Raw genomic sequence first — 17,273 nt, forward strand, 5'->3', positions numbered from 1 at the left:
CTCCCCTTCCGATCTCACTGGCACCCTCCGAGACAGATCGGCAAGGAGGACTCTCAATTATTGATTGCAATAAAGAGAAGAGGCCACTTCACTCAACCATTTCAAAAAGCAGAGCCTGAGAGTCCGGCGTTGCCGCGGGATAAAGGACTCCTTTCTCTCACACACAATAAAGTAATTATCCTGCACTGGAAGCGACCATCTCTGCAGCAGCGGTACGGGCTTTCCCCTCCTGCGCAAGTTCTGCTTGATCCACGGAATCCGCTGCTTTCCTGCCTGACTTTTGCCGTCACTATTTTGGATTATTGCTCTTTGTGTTGGATCCTTCCCTCCCCCGAGCCCTTGTGGCACATCGGTTGGAAACACACTGCAATGCCCCCCCCCCTCCCCAACTGCAATGGTGCCGTCCGGCCACGATGATGTCATCGTTCAGCTGTTGCGGGAGAGAATATTTTGCAGAGCTCCGATGGGAGAAGCCCTTTGCTGGGCAGGACTAGCCCGGTCGCGGGGAAAGTGGACCTGGGGCTTGGAGGCGGGGGGAGGCGCCTTCAGTGCACCCCGCTTTAGGATCGCAGCGGTGAGCCGGTCCTGGTGGAGCTGCTGCTGTGTTGGGGTGCAATGGGGGCATGTGCTGAGGGAGCCCCTAGGCCGGAGAGAGGCGGTGTAAGGGCCAGTAGCCGGTAAGGCATTCTTCCAGTTTTGCTGATGCTGTTCGGTTCGTTGGTTTTCTAATCTGAAGAAGAAGGGTTACCTCTGAAAGCTAATTTTAAAAAAATGCATTGTTGGTCTAATAAAAATAAGATATCACCTTATCTCCTTTATGTTTTGGTTTGTCAGAGGAAACTGTTTTGGGTTTTTAGTACCTGTGACCTGTCACGCTTCTGCCTCTTATAGCGTTGTATAATATGCTGTCTGTGCTATTAGAGTCATAACTGTGTATGCTATGTGGTATCTAAATACTAGATAGCTGTGTATGGACTCATTCCATCTAAGCATAAATGGTCTGTACAGTGCTCTGATCAATTCTATATATCTATAATAACTTGCTATTAGATACTGTTTATACCAGGGGTCTCAAAGTCCCTCCTCGAGGGCCGGAATCCAGTCAGGTTTTCAGGATTTCCCCAATGAATATGCATGAGATCTATGTGCATGCACTGCTTTCAATGCATATTCATTGGGGAAATCCTGAAAACCCGATTGGATTGCGGCCCTCAAGGAGGGACTTTCAGATCCCTGGTATAGGTATATGCATAACATTTTCATATGTAATTATGTAACAGTAATGCATTGTGAGCTCTAGATACCATGAACTATGTACATCTCTTGGATAATGTCTGAATTTCCATTTTAGCATACTTCAAGGTATGAAGGTAAGTTGGTAAATAACATTGCACTTGTGACTTTATGCTTTTTGATGGAGACTTTCTAGTAAGGTCTGGATCATCTGGGACAGCAGGGTAGTCCAGCCCAGGTTATAGCCCCCCTCCCCCCCCCCCCCCACACACAATTGTGTTCATGGTCTTGATCCTGTTGTACATTCAAAAACTTGTATATCAAGGTGGGGTAAAGCAAGGATGGACTTGGCCTGTCTCTGGTATGAAGGTTGTCTGTAATTCTGGTGGAGCCACATAACATGTCTGGGTTTAAGTTTCAAGCTTATTTAAAAATTTGATTTGATCATATTCCAATGCGATTTACAAATAATAATCAAAACAGGGTAAAAAAAAAAAACAACCCTGCACATATATTAAAACTATGACACTATGACACTACAGGACACAAGAGGAAGACAGGTTTAACTACAGTTCATAAAAAAATAAAATGAGCATAGAGGTTAAGACAATAGGAAATTGTTACCCACTCAATCTTTGTTTTGAAGCTTTTAGTCCACTATAGAATGTTGCATCCTTTCTCTGCAAGGTCCCTGTGCTCACACTGTGAGAACTCCTTGCTCTAGTAGAGAACCCATTGTCCATCTGAAGTAATGTTGCCACTTAAACTGATTCAGTAGCTGTGTGGGCTGGGAAGAGGGAGCTATTTCTCCCCCCCCCTCCCTGTTTTATCTTCTCCAGAATTGTGACTCATAAAGTAGTGAGGTCTCTCCCACACAGCTCCTTTTTTTTCTCTTCCAAGCTGTCTGACCTTAGATTTTGGATAAGGAGAGACCAGACTCATAAGAACATAACATAAGCAATGCCTCCGCTGGGTCAGACCTGGGGTCCATCGTGCACAGCAGCCCGCTCACGCGGCGGCCCAACAGGTCCAGAACCTGTGCAGTAATCCTCTATCTATACCCTTCTATCCCCTTTTCCAGCAGGAAATTGTCCAATCCTTTCTTGAACCCCAGTACCGTACTCTGCCCTATTACGTTCTCTGGAAGCGCATTCCAGGTGTCCACCACACGTTGGGTAAAGAAGAACTTCCTAGCATTCATTTTGAATCTGTCCCTTTCAACTTTTCCGAATGCCCTCTTGTTCTTTTATTATTCAAAAGTTTGAAGAATCTGTCCCTCTCCACTTTCTCTATGCCCTTCATGATCTTATAAGTCTTTATCATATCCCCTCTAAGTCTCCTCTTCTCCAGGGAAAAGAGACCCAGTTTCTCCAATCTCTCAGCGTATGAAAGATTTTCCATCCCTTTAATCAGACGTGTCGCTCTCCTCTGAACTCTCTCGAGTAACGCCATATCCTTCTTAAGGTACGGTGACCAGTATTGGACGCAGTACTCAAGATACAGACGCACCATCACCCTATACAGCGGAAGGATAACTTCTTTCGTTCTGGTTGTAATACCCTTCTTGATTATACCTAGCATTCTATTCACTCTCTTAGCGGCCGCTGCGCACTGTGCCGTCGGCTTCATTGTCATGTCCACCATTACCCCCAAGTCCCTTTCTTGAGTACTCTCATTCAATAGCATCCCTCCCATCGTATAGTTGTACCTTGGGTTTCTGCTTCCCACATGTAATACTTTACACTTCTCAACGTTGAACTTCATCTGCCATCTCATCGCCCATTCCCCTAGTTTGTCCAAGTCCCTTTGCAATTCTTCGCAGTCCTCCTTTGTCCGAGCTCCACTAAATAAATTTGGTGTCGTCCACAAATTTTATTATCTCACACTTCGTCCCTGCTTCTAGATCATTTATGAATAGAGTATATTAAATAGCAGTACAGGCATCGGAACTGAGAAAGAAATCTGTTCTTGCTATACTGCTCCTGCAGGGTTAACCAAACTTTGGAAAATCCTGTAGAACAGTTAAAGCAGTCAGCCTCGCTGTCCTGGAATGGTCCATGTGTGGCAAGTGCCTTTGCTATGCAGCCCTATAGCTCACTATTGGTCCTTCTGTCATCCCTTGAAACCTCTTTGCCTTCTGTGCGTCCTCTTTAGTTGTAGTCATGTGCTGAAGAGCAGTACTTGTGAGTTGCATCCCAGAGATAGCTGGCGTGGGGTGATGCTTACGTATGTCTTGGAACAGGGAAGAGTCCAAAGACATTTTAAATTTATATCATGTGATTTTTAACATGTGGGGAGGGGGCTGTGCTATGTGGTACAGGCAGTCCCCGAGTTAAGAACAGGTTCCGTTTTTTTAAAACCGTACTTAAGTTGAATTTGTATGTAACTTGGATCCTGTACAGTACACAGTCTATAAAAACGTTAAAGAAACAGTCCTCAAAATAAAGTACTGTAGTTTAAATAGAAAGAAAAGATAGGATGTTTACACTTACTTTCATTCTTCATCCATCCCACTGTTCCCTCTCCACCACCACATCCAACATTTCTCCCTCTTATCTCTCTTCCCCATGCATCTGTATCTCCCACCTCTTCCACCATGTCCAATATTCCTCTCTCCCTCCCTGTGCCCAATTCACCTCTTTCTTCATTTCCCTATGTGCACCATGACTTTCCCTCTCACTCAGACACCCATGTCCAACAATTCTCCCTTTTCAGTTCCCTTCCCCACCTCAGCATCTCTGTCCCTCATTCCCTCCATTCTTACATCCTATGTCTCAAATTCATGCTTCCTCCCTCCCTCCTTTCTTCCTTCCTTCCATCCTTTGTCCGAAGTTTGTGCTGCATCCCTCTTCCTTCCTTTCGTGTCCCAACATGCCCCTCGTCATCCTTTCCTCTCTCTGCAGTGTCCCAAATTCATGCCTCCCTCCCGCAGGTGTTTACCTTCTCTGGCCGGCTTCCTACTCCTAGCCATACTTGTCTTCACAAAGCCGTGGCAGTGGTTCCAAATATCGGAGGGAAGGCTTCTGGGTCAGCCACGGGCAGCATGCAGGAGCCGCTGCTCATGGCTTTGTGAAGAGAAGTGCGACTGGGAGGAGGGAGTTTGCCAGTTGAGGTAAACACCCGCGGGAGGGAGACATGAATTTGGGACATGGCACAGAGGGAGGGAAGGATGACGAGGGATATGTTAAGACAAGGAAGGGAGGAAGAGGGGCATGTTGGCACAGGAATGGAGAAGCAGACCCCGGTTTGTAAGTACGAGTCTGACGTAAGTTGGATGTTATTAACCTGGAAACTGCCTGTATTGAAAATGGCTTTTGTTTTCTTCAGATAAGTTAGTTTTGCAGTAGCAGATCTAAAATGCAATGTGCTGCAGACTATATACACATTGTGTAACTTCTTAAATTGTGCTGGGCCTGAACTTCTGTAGTGGATGGTCTTCTCCCATCTCTCCCTTGTTGGCGTAGAGAATTACAGGCTCATCTCCTTAAGGAATTTGGAAATTGTCAGCTTGAGGGGAGATCTGATTTTCCCAGGGTAAAGTCTGCTGCCTGCTCTGGTTCAGTCACTCAGAACCAAGTTCTGAGGTGCTTCTGCTCCTCCCAGTATGTGCCCACATCTAAACCCGGAAGCACTGGTGTGTCAGAGAGCCCCTTCTGCCCCAGCTTGGGAATACAAACAGAGCAGTGCCCGAGAACCTTGTTCCATTCCCTCTTGTCAGGTTTCAGGGAAATAGTAGTGGGCGAGTCCTTCCTGGGACCTGTTGAATGCACATGTGTGCATACATGACATAGACGTACACATGGTATATGTGTATACAGGCAGACACTAAATCAGTATGCATTAAAATACAGGTGGTGAGGCACACTCATGCACACACATCCCTATGTTGTTTCTCTACATTCCTAAGAGCTAGGCTTATCCTTCTGGGTCACTGGCAGTGCATGGTGGACAAGCCTGGCATTCATGTTCTAGGGCAGGAGGTCAGGGCAGCTTGGACTCTGGGGAGGAATAAATTGGTTGCTTCAGGAATAAGGTGTGGAGAGGGGGGGAGGGGGATCTGTTGACCCAGTTAAGTTACGCGTGGGAACTGTCTGCGAGCCCAAAGATGGGGTGGAGAAGAGGTATGGAAATCTTTTTAGGGTTGATAAATTGGCTGCACCTTGGCTTGTTGGTCTCGGAGTGCTGCTGTCTCTCACAGCTACGCTTCTGATTTCCACATACACATCCCTGCTTCTCACCATGTCTCATGCTATAGGGGACTTATTCAGGGTCAAGCGATACAAATGAGGCAATTACACTGTTTTTAAACAGAATTTAACCAGTAATGTGGAGGTAGGAGGGTTAGGAACCTGGTCTGGATGTCTATAAAGAAATTCCCTAATTTCTGCCCCTTACCCAAAAGACAGCTCTCTATCACAGTAGCTCAGCTCTCAGAATATTCTCTTGCACTTGTGAAAGAGCCAGATGTTCTCACATGTGCTGCTTCAATTGCAGAGTGGGAGCTAGATGTTTGGGGGAGGGACAAGAGGAGGATAAATGCTTTCAGCACTAATTCTGATCCCTGAAATGCAGTTGTCAGATTTTCCATGGCTGCTGACTCAGTTGTTCAAGAAGATTCCCTGTCTGTTTCTTACAGGGGAAGAGTCTTTTGCTGTCTGATGCATCTGGGTAATGGTGCTGCTAAGTGCTAGCAAGGGGGTTTCTCCTATTTTTAATCATCCCAGCCTCTTCAGCCACTGGCACGACAATCCTTGATTGTATACCAGGAACCTGATAAGGTGCTTGAGCTTGGCACCAAATGGTTAGGTCTTTCTGCTCCCTCCTCCTGCCACCAGAGGGCAGTGAACATGGATTACTACGGCCAGGGCTTCTGCTAGGAGGCAAACACAGGACTGTTAAGGCACTACCAATTTCATATCCATCTACTCTAAATGTGGGCCATTCTGGAGCAAGGTGTGGTGTGGGAGTTGGGCCAGTTTGATTAGATTGTAGGGGAGAAATAGGAATCTCCTCTCTTACTGTTTGAGGTATTAACAAGAACCTAGTGCAGATTACACTCATGGGGTTTTTGTCTTACTGCCTATGCCATGGCAAAGTTGCTAGCATGGGACTATTTAAAAAGCCTCCCGACATGCAGATGCCAATACATGGTAATGTGACATAATCTTATCACAGAGCAGCTTTAGTCCAACGCTGGGGGAGGTGCTTCTAACATATATTAGCATAATATGCACAGGCTGCTGCATAGTGTTACCGCAGTATCGTTTGTCTCTAGACTGATGCACATGTATTCTGCCCTGCAATGGCCGAAGGAAGCCCATTTATGTCGCAAAAATAAGTTTGTGTCTATATGTAATCTAGGAAGTATCCTATCATAATATATATTGGACTTCTGCATAACCCCTTCAGGATCTCCAGCATTTTGGAGTCAACATGCAGTAAGTTCATAGCAGAGAAGCAAAGCACCACATGTTTTTCCTTTTTCCCACAAATCAGCCAGAATGGACGTATTTCCTTCTGCCTTTGCACAATGTTCTAATTTGCAGACTTAACCATTTGTCTGTGTTACAGATGTGACTGGCGGACGAGTAATATATGTAAAAAGCTGGACATCGCTTTCATTCCTCTGTGTGTGTTCACAGATTTTTCCAGTGGTGATTGAATGGAGACAGAGGTGTGACTGACCCTCCAACCCCCACCCTCCACCTCTTTTGCCACCATGGAATCTGACCTTTCGCCTTTCATCTTGACCTCTGACCCCCGACACTATAACTTGCAGTCCGTGGAGTCCGGAGGCGAGGAGATCCTGCAAAGCCATTGCAGTCTGGAGCTGGAGCGCCATTATGATCTGATACCTTCCATAGTTTGTGCTTTGTGCTGCTTTTTTGGCATCATCTACAACTTCTTTGGTGAGTGATACGGGGAGGGGAAGCTAGTCTTAGACATCAATATTTTCAATTACTGCACCCACAATTTGGAACGCCTTGTCTACTCATCTTCAAGCAGAACAAAATCTTGAAAAATTTAAAGGAGGCTTAAAAAGCTTCTTATTTAAAGACTCTTTTGCATATTGAACTCTTCTCTTTTTTCATTGACTCCAACTGGTTGTTTTTTTTTCTTCTTCTTCTTCTTCTCCATTGTCCCTATTGTTTTTTTCCTTATTCGTTCTCTTTTCTATAAACCATTGTAGTTCTCCTCCCTTTCCTAGTGTTAAATGCATTTGTTATGCGTCCTGTCATATGTTTTAAAATGTTTTGTTCTTAAATTTGTGTCTCCCAGTAATCTTACGTGTGTAAAACGCTTAGGGCTCCTTTTATCAAGGTGCGGTAGGCGGTTAACGCACGGAATACCTCCATTGATGAGGCGTTAGGTTTTTGGCTTGCCGCAGGGGTTAGCGCGTGAAGAAATGTCCGACACGCTAACCCCCATAGTGCACCTTGATAAAAGGAGCCCTTAGTATTTGATAGGAGTTTAATCAAATTTTTAAATAAACTTGGAACTAACCCTATGAAGGCCATAAGCCTTTACTAGAAAACTGTTTTCTTCAGGAACTTTTTTCCGCCTGTTTTTACACCAAACCCACATTTTAGTTTTCCGTCTTCCACAGTTAGACTTTATCATACTTGTTTTCCTGCTTTTAAATTTCCAGTGATGTCAGTGGAGCATTGTACGCAATTCATCTTTTGCTGTTTTGATTTTAGATCTACGAAATGGCTTATTGGTCCAGTACTTTTTGTGTGAATTGATAACAGGAAAATTATGCACAGTAAGAAAAGAAACAAGATAATTCCCAGATTCTGGAGATGGCCCGATTAAATTTTTACCCTGTTGGCAGGGTACAAAGTAATTTGCTAATTTCTTAGACCTTAAAAAAGGTTTGGACATATTACTAATCTAATCCTAATCTGGAATTTGAGTTTCACTATGCCTACAGAGGTTCAAGGCGACTTACAGTACAGTTGGAGGTTTAGATATGCATTGCAGTACAAGTATAGATATTCATAGGGTTACCATATGGCTCCAGAAAAATGAGCATGGATTGAGACATCTAGGTTTTACTTCCAATGCTTTCAGTGGAAGTAAAACCTGGATGCCTCAATCTGTCCTCCTTTTCTGGAGCCATATGGTAACCCTAGATATTCATTACAGTGCAGGAAGCATTAGAGATGCATTAGAACCTTTAAAGAGGTAGTTTGGTACAACTCATGGAGCTGCTGGAGATTCATTGAATGAACATTAAGGGAAGAATATATACAACAAGAGAGCTAGAAGGTTCGATGAAAGATGTCACGAGGTAGACAGTCTGTTGCAGTTATTAACTAGTGGTCAGCTGAATACTTGGTTCCTTGGTGGAATTAAGATGAAGAGTGATCAGTGCGCTTATTTCCCTGGAAGTCTGTTGTGTTTAAGTCTGTTGGGCATTGGTAGATATTGATTATCCCAGGACAAGCAGGCAGGTATTCTCACTAGTGGGTGATGTCATCCGACAGAGCTCCGATACGGACGTCTCACAAGCATGTCTTGCTTGAAGAAACTCAGAAGTTTCGAGATGCCCGCACCGCGCATGCGCCAGTGCCTTCCCGCCCAATGGACCGGGCGTGTCTCCTCAGTTCTTTTCTTTCCGCGGAGCTGAGAAGTTTTACTTCAATTCTGCGCTGACTGAATTCCCGTTTTATTGCCTTCTAATTCCGCGATTTTGGATTTCTTTTCCTCTTTTCGTGTGTTTTCTTTCTTTTATTTAAAAAAAAAAAAAATAAATTTTTTTTCTTCCGGCGAGTCGGCCGGGTCGGCCACGTGGCTCAGGCCCAGCTCCTTCGATCTAGCGGCAGAGCTTTTTCGGCCTATGTCCCGGCCAATCACCGGTTTTAAAAAGTGTAGCAAGTGCCAGCGCGCGATTTCGCTGACGGACCCGCATCGACGCTGCCTGCAGTGTCTTGGTCCAGAACATTTCCCGAAATCGTGCCGGCCTTGTTCTACTCTAACAGCGCGAGCGTTTAAGCGGCGCTGCCTGTTGTGGGAGTCGATGTTCAAGATGGAAGCTGCTAAAGAACCTTCGGCTTCGACTTCATCGGCCGCTTCGCCTGTCCATGTGAAACCAGCGACTGCTCCTGCGACTCCGGGCCTTTTGAAGCCGGCTTCGTTTACCCCGACTTCGGCCACGAGTTCGACGTCGGTGCCTGTCCCCGTCTCCTCGGCTCAGGTACCGCCTTCCACTATTCCACCTGTGGTCATTAAAGTGCCGAAAGCTGCCAAGCAGAAGCACTCGACCACGAAGGAGCGCGAAGACCATGCTGGAGGACCCCCTTTCGGTGCGGATCCCTCTATATCGGCTTCGCTGCGGTCCCTGCTGGAAGCTCAGTTTGTCGAGCTCATGCAGACTATGGGGCCCAGATTAATCGCCTCCATCCAGGGTGACCTCCCGGTCCCGGTCCCAGGGGGTGGACCGCCCCCTCCCCCTCCTCCTCATCGATCGATCTCGTTGCTTGACGAGGAGGAGCGGCGAAGGGTGGCTGGTCTCTCGAGGCGGGCTTCCTTTAGCGATATGCCTCCTTTAGAGCCCATTACGCCTCCGCGCCATCACGGTGCCGTTCCCCCGACTGATGATCGAAGCCCTGGGCATAGTAAATCACAGGAAGAGTTCTTCCGCACTCCATACCAGGCCTGGGTTGCAACACGGGAGGCGGCCTCCATTCCGCCCCTTCGCTCTACCGCTTCCAGTCCCATACATTCACTGGAAGCTTCGGGGGACCATGCGAAGTATAGATGTTCTCGCTCTCCCTCCCGGCACCGGGAGGGGCATCGATCCAGACACTCCTCTCGGCACTCCTCGCGCCACTCGGAGGTTTCGCCACAGAAGAAGCTGCCACGTCTGGGGTACTCCTCATCGGATTTATCTCCCCAGGAGGGGCCGGAGTACGAGGAGCCATCTACCTCTTATTCTCCTTGTCGCTCCCAAGTCTCCCTGGATCCTGAGGCTTCTACTTCCTCCAGCCCGTCTCGGAGGCCGGTACTGGCGGACCAGTTGTCTCTTTCTTCCTTCCTCCGGCAAATGGCGGATGACTTGGATGTGACTTTGGACACTGGGTCTCGATATTCTAAGGAGTATCTCGACACCATGCACTTGCCTAATCCTCCTGCGGAATCTCTTCGACTTCCTCTGCATAAATTACTGGATCAAACATTCATGCGATGTTTCGAGACGCCGTACTCCATCCCTGCGGTCCCGAGCAAATTGGATGCAAGATACCGCATTGTTCATCATAAGGGGTTTGAGGGCGCTCAACTCTCTCACCAATCCCTGCTGGTCGAGTCCTCTCTCAAGCGTTCTCATCCCTACCAGGTCTATGCCTCTGTACCACCGGGACGAGAGGGGAGAACGATGGATAAGTTCGGTAGGAGAATCTACCAGAATTCTATGATGGCGTCTCGAGTGCTCAATTATAATTTCTTTTTTTCTTCATATTTGGAGTTCTTCTTGCCGGTGCTCCGCAAGTTTACTCCTTACATTGATGCTCAGGCTCGATTCGAGTTCGAGGAAGTGGTAGCCTCCCTTTCCCAGCTACGTCTTCAGCTGATGCAGTCCTCGTACGATGCCTTCGAGCTCTCGGCACGTGCTGCCGCCTGTTCCGTGGCCATGCGTCGATTAGCATGGCTTCGGACAATTGACATGGATCCGAACCTCCAAGACAGACTTGCCAATGTGCCTTGTGCGGGCGCTGATTTATTCGACGAGTCTATCGAAACTGTTACCAAGAAACTTTCGGATCATGAAAAGTCTTTTCAATCTATCCTTCGGCCTAAGCCCAAGCCTCAGCAGTCTCGACCTTCTAGACCGCCTTTGATTTATCAGCGGCGCTACACCCCTCGTCAGACTCCTGCTGCGAGACAACCGGCGAAGAGACAGCCTCCCCAGAAGGCTCAGCAGAAACCTCAGCCGCCGGTTGCACCGAAGGCTACTCAGCCTTTTTGACTCTCTTCCAGGGAGCATAACCGACCTCGTTCTGCATCCCCCTTTTTTTCCCATCGGGGGTCGCCTCCATCATTTTTACCATCGATGGGAGGCTATTACCACAGACCTCTGGGTCCTTTCCATCGTAAGAGAAGGATACTCTCTTCATTTCCATTGGGTCCCCCCGGACCACCCTCCAAGAGAGTATCCTTCCAACTTAACGCAGACCGCCCTTCTCCTTCAGGAGGCTCAGGCTTTTCTTCGGCTTCGGGCCATCGAGCCGGTCCCGGTGGACCAGCACAACCAGGGTTTTTATTCCCGGTACTTCCTCGTCCCGAAAAAGACGGACGAACTACGACCCATCCTGGACCTTCGAGTCCTCAACAAGTTTTTAGTAAAGGAGAGGTTTCGCATGTTGACCCTTGCTTCTCTCTACCCCCTCCTCGAGCGGAACGACTGGTTATGCTCTCTGGATCTCAAGGAGGCCTACACTCACATTCCCATTCATCCGGCCTCCCGCCAATTCCTCAGATTTCGGGTGGGACATCTACATCTGCAGTATCGAGTGCTTCCTTTCGGCCTGTCCTCGTCTCCCAGAGTCTTCACGAAGTGTCTGGTGGTGGTGGCCGCTGCACTCCGGAACAGGGGTCTTCAGGTATTTCCCTACCTCGACGACTGGCTCATCAAGGCCCCCTCTGCTCCAGAGGTCATTTCGGCGACCTTGACCACGATCTGCTTCCTGCAGAGCTTGGGCTTCGAGATCAACTTCCCCAAATCCCATCTGCAGCCTACCCAGTCCCTTCCCTTCATCGGGGCGGTACTGGACACCATTCTGCTTCGAGCATTCCTTCCTTCTCAGCGCATGGATACTCTTCTTCATCTCTGCCAGTCTGTATCTTCTCGCCAGTCCATCTCAGCGAGACACATGATGGTCCTCCTGGGCCACATGGCCTCTACAGTTCATGTGACACCCTTTGCCAGGCTCCATCTCAGAATTCCTCAGTGGACCCTAGCTTCTCAATGGACTCAAGTGTCAGACCCGTTGACTTGACACATCATAGTCACTCCTGCTCTTCGGCAGTCTCTACTTTGGTGGATGACCTCTTCGAATCTATCCAGAGGTTTGCTGTTTCACACTCCTCCTCATCAGAAGGTTCTCACAACCGATTCCTCGGCCTATGCCTGGGGGGCTCATCTGGATGGGCTTCGCACTCAGGGATTCTGGACCAGTGTGGACCGCCTCCATCAGATCAATCTTCTGGAGCTCAGAGCAATCTTCTACGCTCTTCAAGCTTTTCAACATCTGCTTCACGACATGGTGATCCTCATCCGCACAGACAACCAGGTCGCCATGTACTATGTCAACAAGCTGGGGGGCACGAGATCGGCCTCCCTCTGCCAGGAAGCTCTCAGAGTCTGGGATTGGGCAGTTCACCACAATGCCTTCCTCAAAGCTGTCTACATTCAGGGGAAGGACAATGTCTTGGCAGACAACTTGAGTCGACTCCTCCAGCCTCAAGAATGGACTCTCCATTCCAACCCCCTTCATCAGATCTTTGCACAATGGGGGACGCCTCAGATAGACCTCTTTGCGGCTCCCCACAACTTCAAACTGCCTCAGTTTTGCTCTAGGATCTACACTCCTCATCGCCTCGAGGCAGATACCTTTCTGCTGGATTGGAGGAATCGATTTCTGTATGCGTTTCCTCCATTTCCTCTCATTCAAAAGACTCTGGTCAAATTGAAATCGGACCAAGCCACCATGATTCTCATAGCTCCTCGGTGGCCCAGACAACCTTGGTTCTCCCTTCTGCTTCAACTCAGCAGCAGGACACCAGTCCTTCTTCCAGTGTTTCCTTCTCTGCTTACTCAACATCAAGGATCACTGCTTCATCCCAACCTGCAGTCTCTCCACCTGACAGCTTGGTTCCTCTCAACGTAACTCCTCACCAGTTTTCTGAAGCGGTGAGGGATGTCTTAGAGGCTTCCAGGAAGCCTGCTACTGGACAATGCTACTCCCAAAAGTGGACTAGATTCTCTTCCTGGTGTATTTCCAATGCCAAGGAGCCTCAGCGAGCTTCCCTATCCTCTGTGTTGGACTATCTTCTACACCTGTCTCAGTCTGGTCTCAAGTCTACATCTATAAGAGTCCACCTGAGTGCTATTACGGCTTTCCATCAGCCTTTACAGGGGAAACCTCTTTCTGCTCATCCTGTGGTTTCCAGATTTATGAAAGGACTTTTCCATGTCAATAATCCTATCAAACCTCCTCCCGTGGTTTGGGATCTCAATGTCGTCCTTTCTCAACTCATGAAGCCTCCGTTTGAACCTCTCAACAGGGCTCCACTTAAGTATCTCACCTGGAAAGTGGTTTTTCTGTTGTCCCTCACGTCTGCTCGCAGGGTCAGTGAGCTTCAGGCCTTGGTGGCGGATCCACTTATCCGAAATTCCTGCCTAAAGTGGTCTCTGAATTTCATCTCAACCAGTCCATTGTACTTCCAGTATTTTTTCCAAAGCCTCATTCTCATCATGGAGAATCGGCTCTTCACACTCTGGACTGTAAATGTGCTTTGGCTTTCTACCTGGATCGCACCAAGCCACACAGAACTGCTCCTCAACTTTTCGTCTCCTTTGATCCGAACAAGTTGGGACGACCTGTATTGAAGCGTACCATCTCCAACTGGATGGCGGCTTGTATCTCTTCCTGCTATGCCCAGGCTGGATTATCCCTTCCTTGTAGGGTCACAGCCCATAAGGTCAGAGCAATGGCAGCCTCTGTAGCCTTCCTCAGATCGACACCAATTGAGGAGATTTGTAAGGCTGCCACTTGGTCCTCGGTTCATACCTTCACCTCTCATTATTGTCTGGATACTTTCTCCAGACGGGATGGACAGTTTGGCCAAACAGTGTTACAAAATTTATTCTCTTAAGTTGCCAACACTCCCACCATCCCATTGAGGTTAGCTTGGAGGTCACCCACTAGTGAGAATACCTGCCTGCTTTTCCTGGGATAAAGCAATGTTACTTACCGTAACAGTTGTTATCCAGGGACAGCAGGCAGCTATTCTCACGTCCCACCCACCTCCCCTGGGTTGGCTTCTCAGGCTAGCTACCTGAACTGAGGAGACACGCCCGGTCCATCGGGTGGGAAGGCACTGGCGCATGCGCAGTGCGGGCATCTCGAAACTTCTGAGTTTCTTCAAGCAAGACATGCTTGTGAGACGTCCGTATCGGGGCTCTGTCGGATGACATCACCCACTAGTGAGAATAGCTGCCTGCTGTCCCTGGATAACAACTGTTACGGTAAGTAACATTGCTGTTTGGTTGCAGGTAGTGTTTTGGGGTCGAAAAGAGAGGTCTTTAGTTTCTTGCGAAATATGGTGTATTTATTCTCAGATCTGATGATTGTTGGGAGGTCTTTCCAAGTTTTCACACCAGAGAATATGAACATTGAATGACAAATGCATTTATACTGAGGTTTTTTGTTGTGGGGAGATTCAACTGTAGCCTGTTGTGATTTCTGGATGAAGATGAGAATAGGTGAATTAGTGGTGCCACAGAGCTTCCAGTTACTATATGATGTATGATGCAAGATGTTTTGGATTTTATTCAAGATGAGACAAGTAACCAGTGAAGTTTGAGGTACTTAGAGATTGAGTCATATTTTTTCAGTCTGAATATGAGTCATTGCTGTGTTTTGTATGAGCTGTAGTTTTCAGATAAGAGTGATGTTGATAACCTATATAGATGGAGTTGCAGTAATCTAGTTGAGACAGGATCAACATCTGCATGATCAGGGCGAAGTGTTGGTGGTGGAAGTATGGTCTGACGAGTCTAAGTTGTCTCATAATAAAGAATGCTTTCTTCCAGAGATTGGAGACTTGTAGCTCCATTGATTGCTTAGAATCTAAAATACAGCCTAGAACTTTAGCGGATTTGTCTACTGTAAGGGTGTTACCTATTGGAGAGTGGTGTTTGTCGGAGCCGTCTGTTGATGCATTTAGTTTGCTGAGGAAAAGTTCATAAACCATTATTAAGGTAAACTTGGGGAAAGCCGCTGCTTATCTCTGGGACTGGAAACTTGTAACCTGGACTTGGCCTTTGTTGGAAGCAAGATACAGAGCTAGAAGTACCTGTTGGTCTGAGCCAGTAGGGAAATTGTTAAACCGGTGGTTTCAAAACCTGTCCTGGGGACTCCCCAGCCTGCCAGGTTTTCAGGATATCCACAGTGAATGCCTGGGATAAACACATGGGATCTCTCGGAGAGAGAAAGAGATAATGGTTACTGCCTTTATCTGCCATCATGTTTATATGATATCCTGAAAACCTGGTTGTCTGGGGAGCCCCAGGACAAGTTTGGGAACTATGTGCTTGAGGCTCATATGGAATATGTCTTTTTGTGGGAGGCTTCCACTTGCCAATTTTGGAGAAATATGTATCTTCTGAGCCAGATCATGCTTGAGATATGGGCCTCCCTTTTAATTGTTGACTGTTGTAAAGAGGGATGGAGGTCAATATTTAGCCATCAGCAGTGAGCATTTTAACTACAGCAGGTGTTCCATATATTCAGTGCGGTTACGTGTGATATAGCACTTAACCACCTAAGTGACCCAGCATAGAGATAGGACTGACTCATGCAGTCTGATATGGCCACTTAACTTAGGCATTTAAGGGCTAGATTCATGAACCTGCCCGATCGGGCCCGATCCAGGCAGGTCTGATGAATTCTCCAAAGCCCAATGTGCAGATGGGGGGGGCGATCGGAGGAACGCCCCCATCTGCCTGCCCAGATTGCTGTAAAGTGATCCCAACGCATGCACTGGACCTCTGGGCCCGTCGCAGTTTTTTTCCCCTTTCTTTTTTTAACGGAGCCTTTGGTTTTAACTCACTTAAGCCCATAGGTTAAAACCACGGGCTTGCACTTCAGGGAAGGGTGGGAGAGTCGGGACAGGCAGGAGACCAGGGCAGTTCGGGGCAGGCAGTATTTCGGGCAGGCAGGAAAAGAGCATCGGGGGAAGGCAAGAGAGATTCGGGACAACAGAGAGCAGGGCTTTGGAGAATCGGAAAGACGTTTTCGACTGGTCCCCAGCAGTTGCTTCTTCAGTTGATCGGCCAGCCCAGTCGGATGTGAAATTTTGTGTTGTGAATCACGTCCCTGCCTCATCTCATTTGCATGCACGGATTCAAAGTGGATCGCAGGAGACGTAAGTGAATGAGGCCGGAGGGAAATTCGCGACCCTTTTACGAGCAAACCGATCGGTACACAATCGGGTTTGCTTTGTGAATCTAGCCCTAAGTGCTGAATATCACACTTGACCATGTAAGTGCCAACTCCCCATCCCTGGACTTCCCACAAAATTAACTGGCTTTGTTTAGGAGTCTGTGGTGATATTCAACAGTACTAATCAGTTAAATGCTGCTAAATATCAGCAGATAACCCCATACAAGCAATTTGCCACAATAAAATGGCCCAAAAATGGGAATCTTGGTTTAAATTCAGGTCATTGCTCACCCCCCCCTTCCCGGACCTGTTGCAGGCCTCCACTAGGCCTACCATAAGCCCTGGTGGGCCAATAGTGGGCCGGAAAAGGAGGTATCCCTCCTGTTCCGGACAACTCTGACACATCCTACCTCCCCCCCCACCTCCCAGGCTTTCAAATACACTACCTTTAAAGCCTTGGTGATCCAGTGGTGAACTGGGGCAGGAACGATCTTCTACGCTCCTGCCCCATGCAGAGACGCTATCTGAAATGGTTCTCATGGCAAACCTGAGTTCCCGCAGTCTCGCAAGGTTGCCATGAGAAGTTGCGGCAGCCATGCAAATAGCAGCTCTTCATGGGGCAAAAGCGTAGGAAGATTGCTCTTGCCCTGGTTCACCGCTAGACCACCAGGGATTTTAAAGGTACACTTTTTACTAATCAGGGAGGCGGGAGGGAGGTGAAGAGTTAGTCAACTGGGACAAGAAATGGGAGAGATCCATCATGTCCCATCCCACCGCTGAACCACCAGGGCTTACGGCAGGCCCAGTGGATGCCTGCAAGGCATTAGAGAGAGAAGGGGGGACAGGGTGCAAAGCCTATCGGGGCAGGGA

General features: G+C 47.8%; 1 protein-coding gene across 3 annotated transcripts in view; it reads left to right on the forward strand.

The window, feature by feature from the left end:
* The first annotated feature begins 424 nt into the window (after positions 1 to 424).
* The window catches only part of LOC117358067 (transmembrane protein 198-like), a 49,463-nt gene continuing 32,614 nt past the window's right edge, over positions 425 to 17,273 (forward strand). Inside the window, exons 1-2 of one of the 3 annotated variants that reach the window (XM_033939512.1) lie at positions 425 to 677; positions 6,876 to 7,142. In XM_033939512.1, coding sequence (XP_033795403.1) covers positions 6,953 to 7,142 — 190 coding nt within the window. In that variant the 5' untranslated portion in view covers positions 425 to 677; positions 6,876 to 6,952. The remainder of the gene's footprint in view (positions 678 to 6,875; positions 7,143 to 17,273) is intronic. The other 2 variants (XM_033939513.1, XM_033939511.1) reach the window with 2 other exon arrangements.

Source organism: Geotrypetes seraphini, chromosome 3 (assembly GCF_902459505.1).
Source record: "Geotrypetes seraphini chromosome 3, aGeoSer1.1, whole genome shotgun sequence".
In the NCBI taxonomy this organism is placed as follows: Eukaryota; Metazoa; Chordata; class Amphibia; order Gymnophiona; family Dermophiidae; genus Geotrypetes; species Geotrypetes seraphini.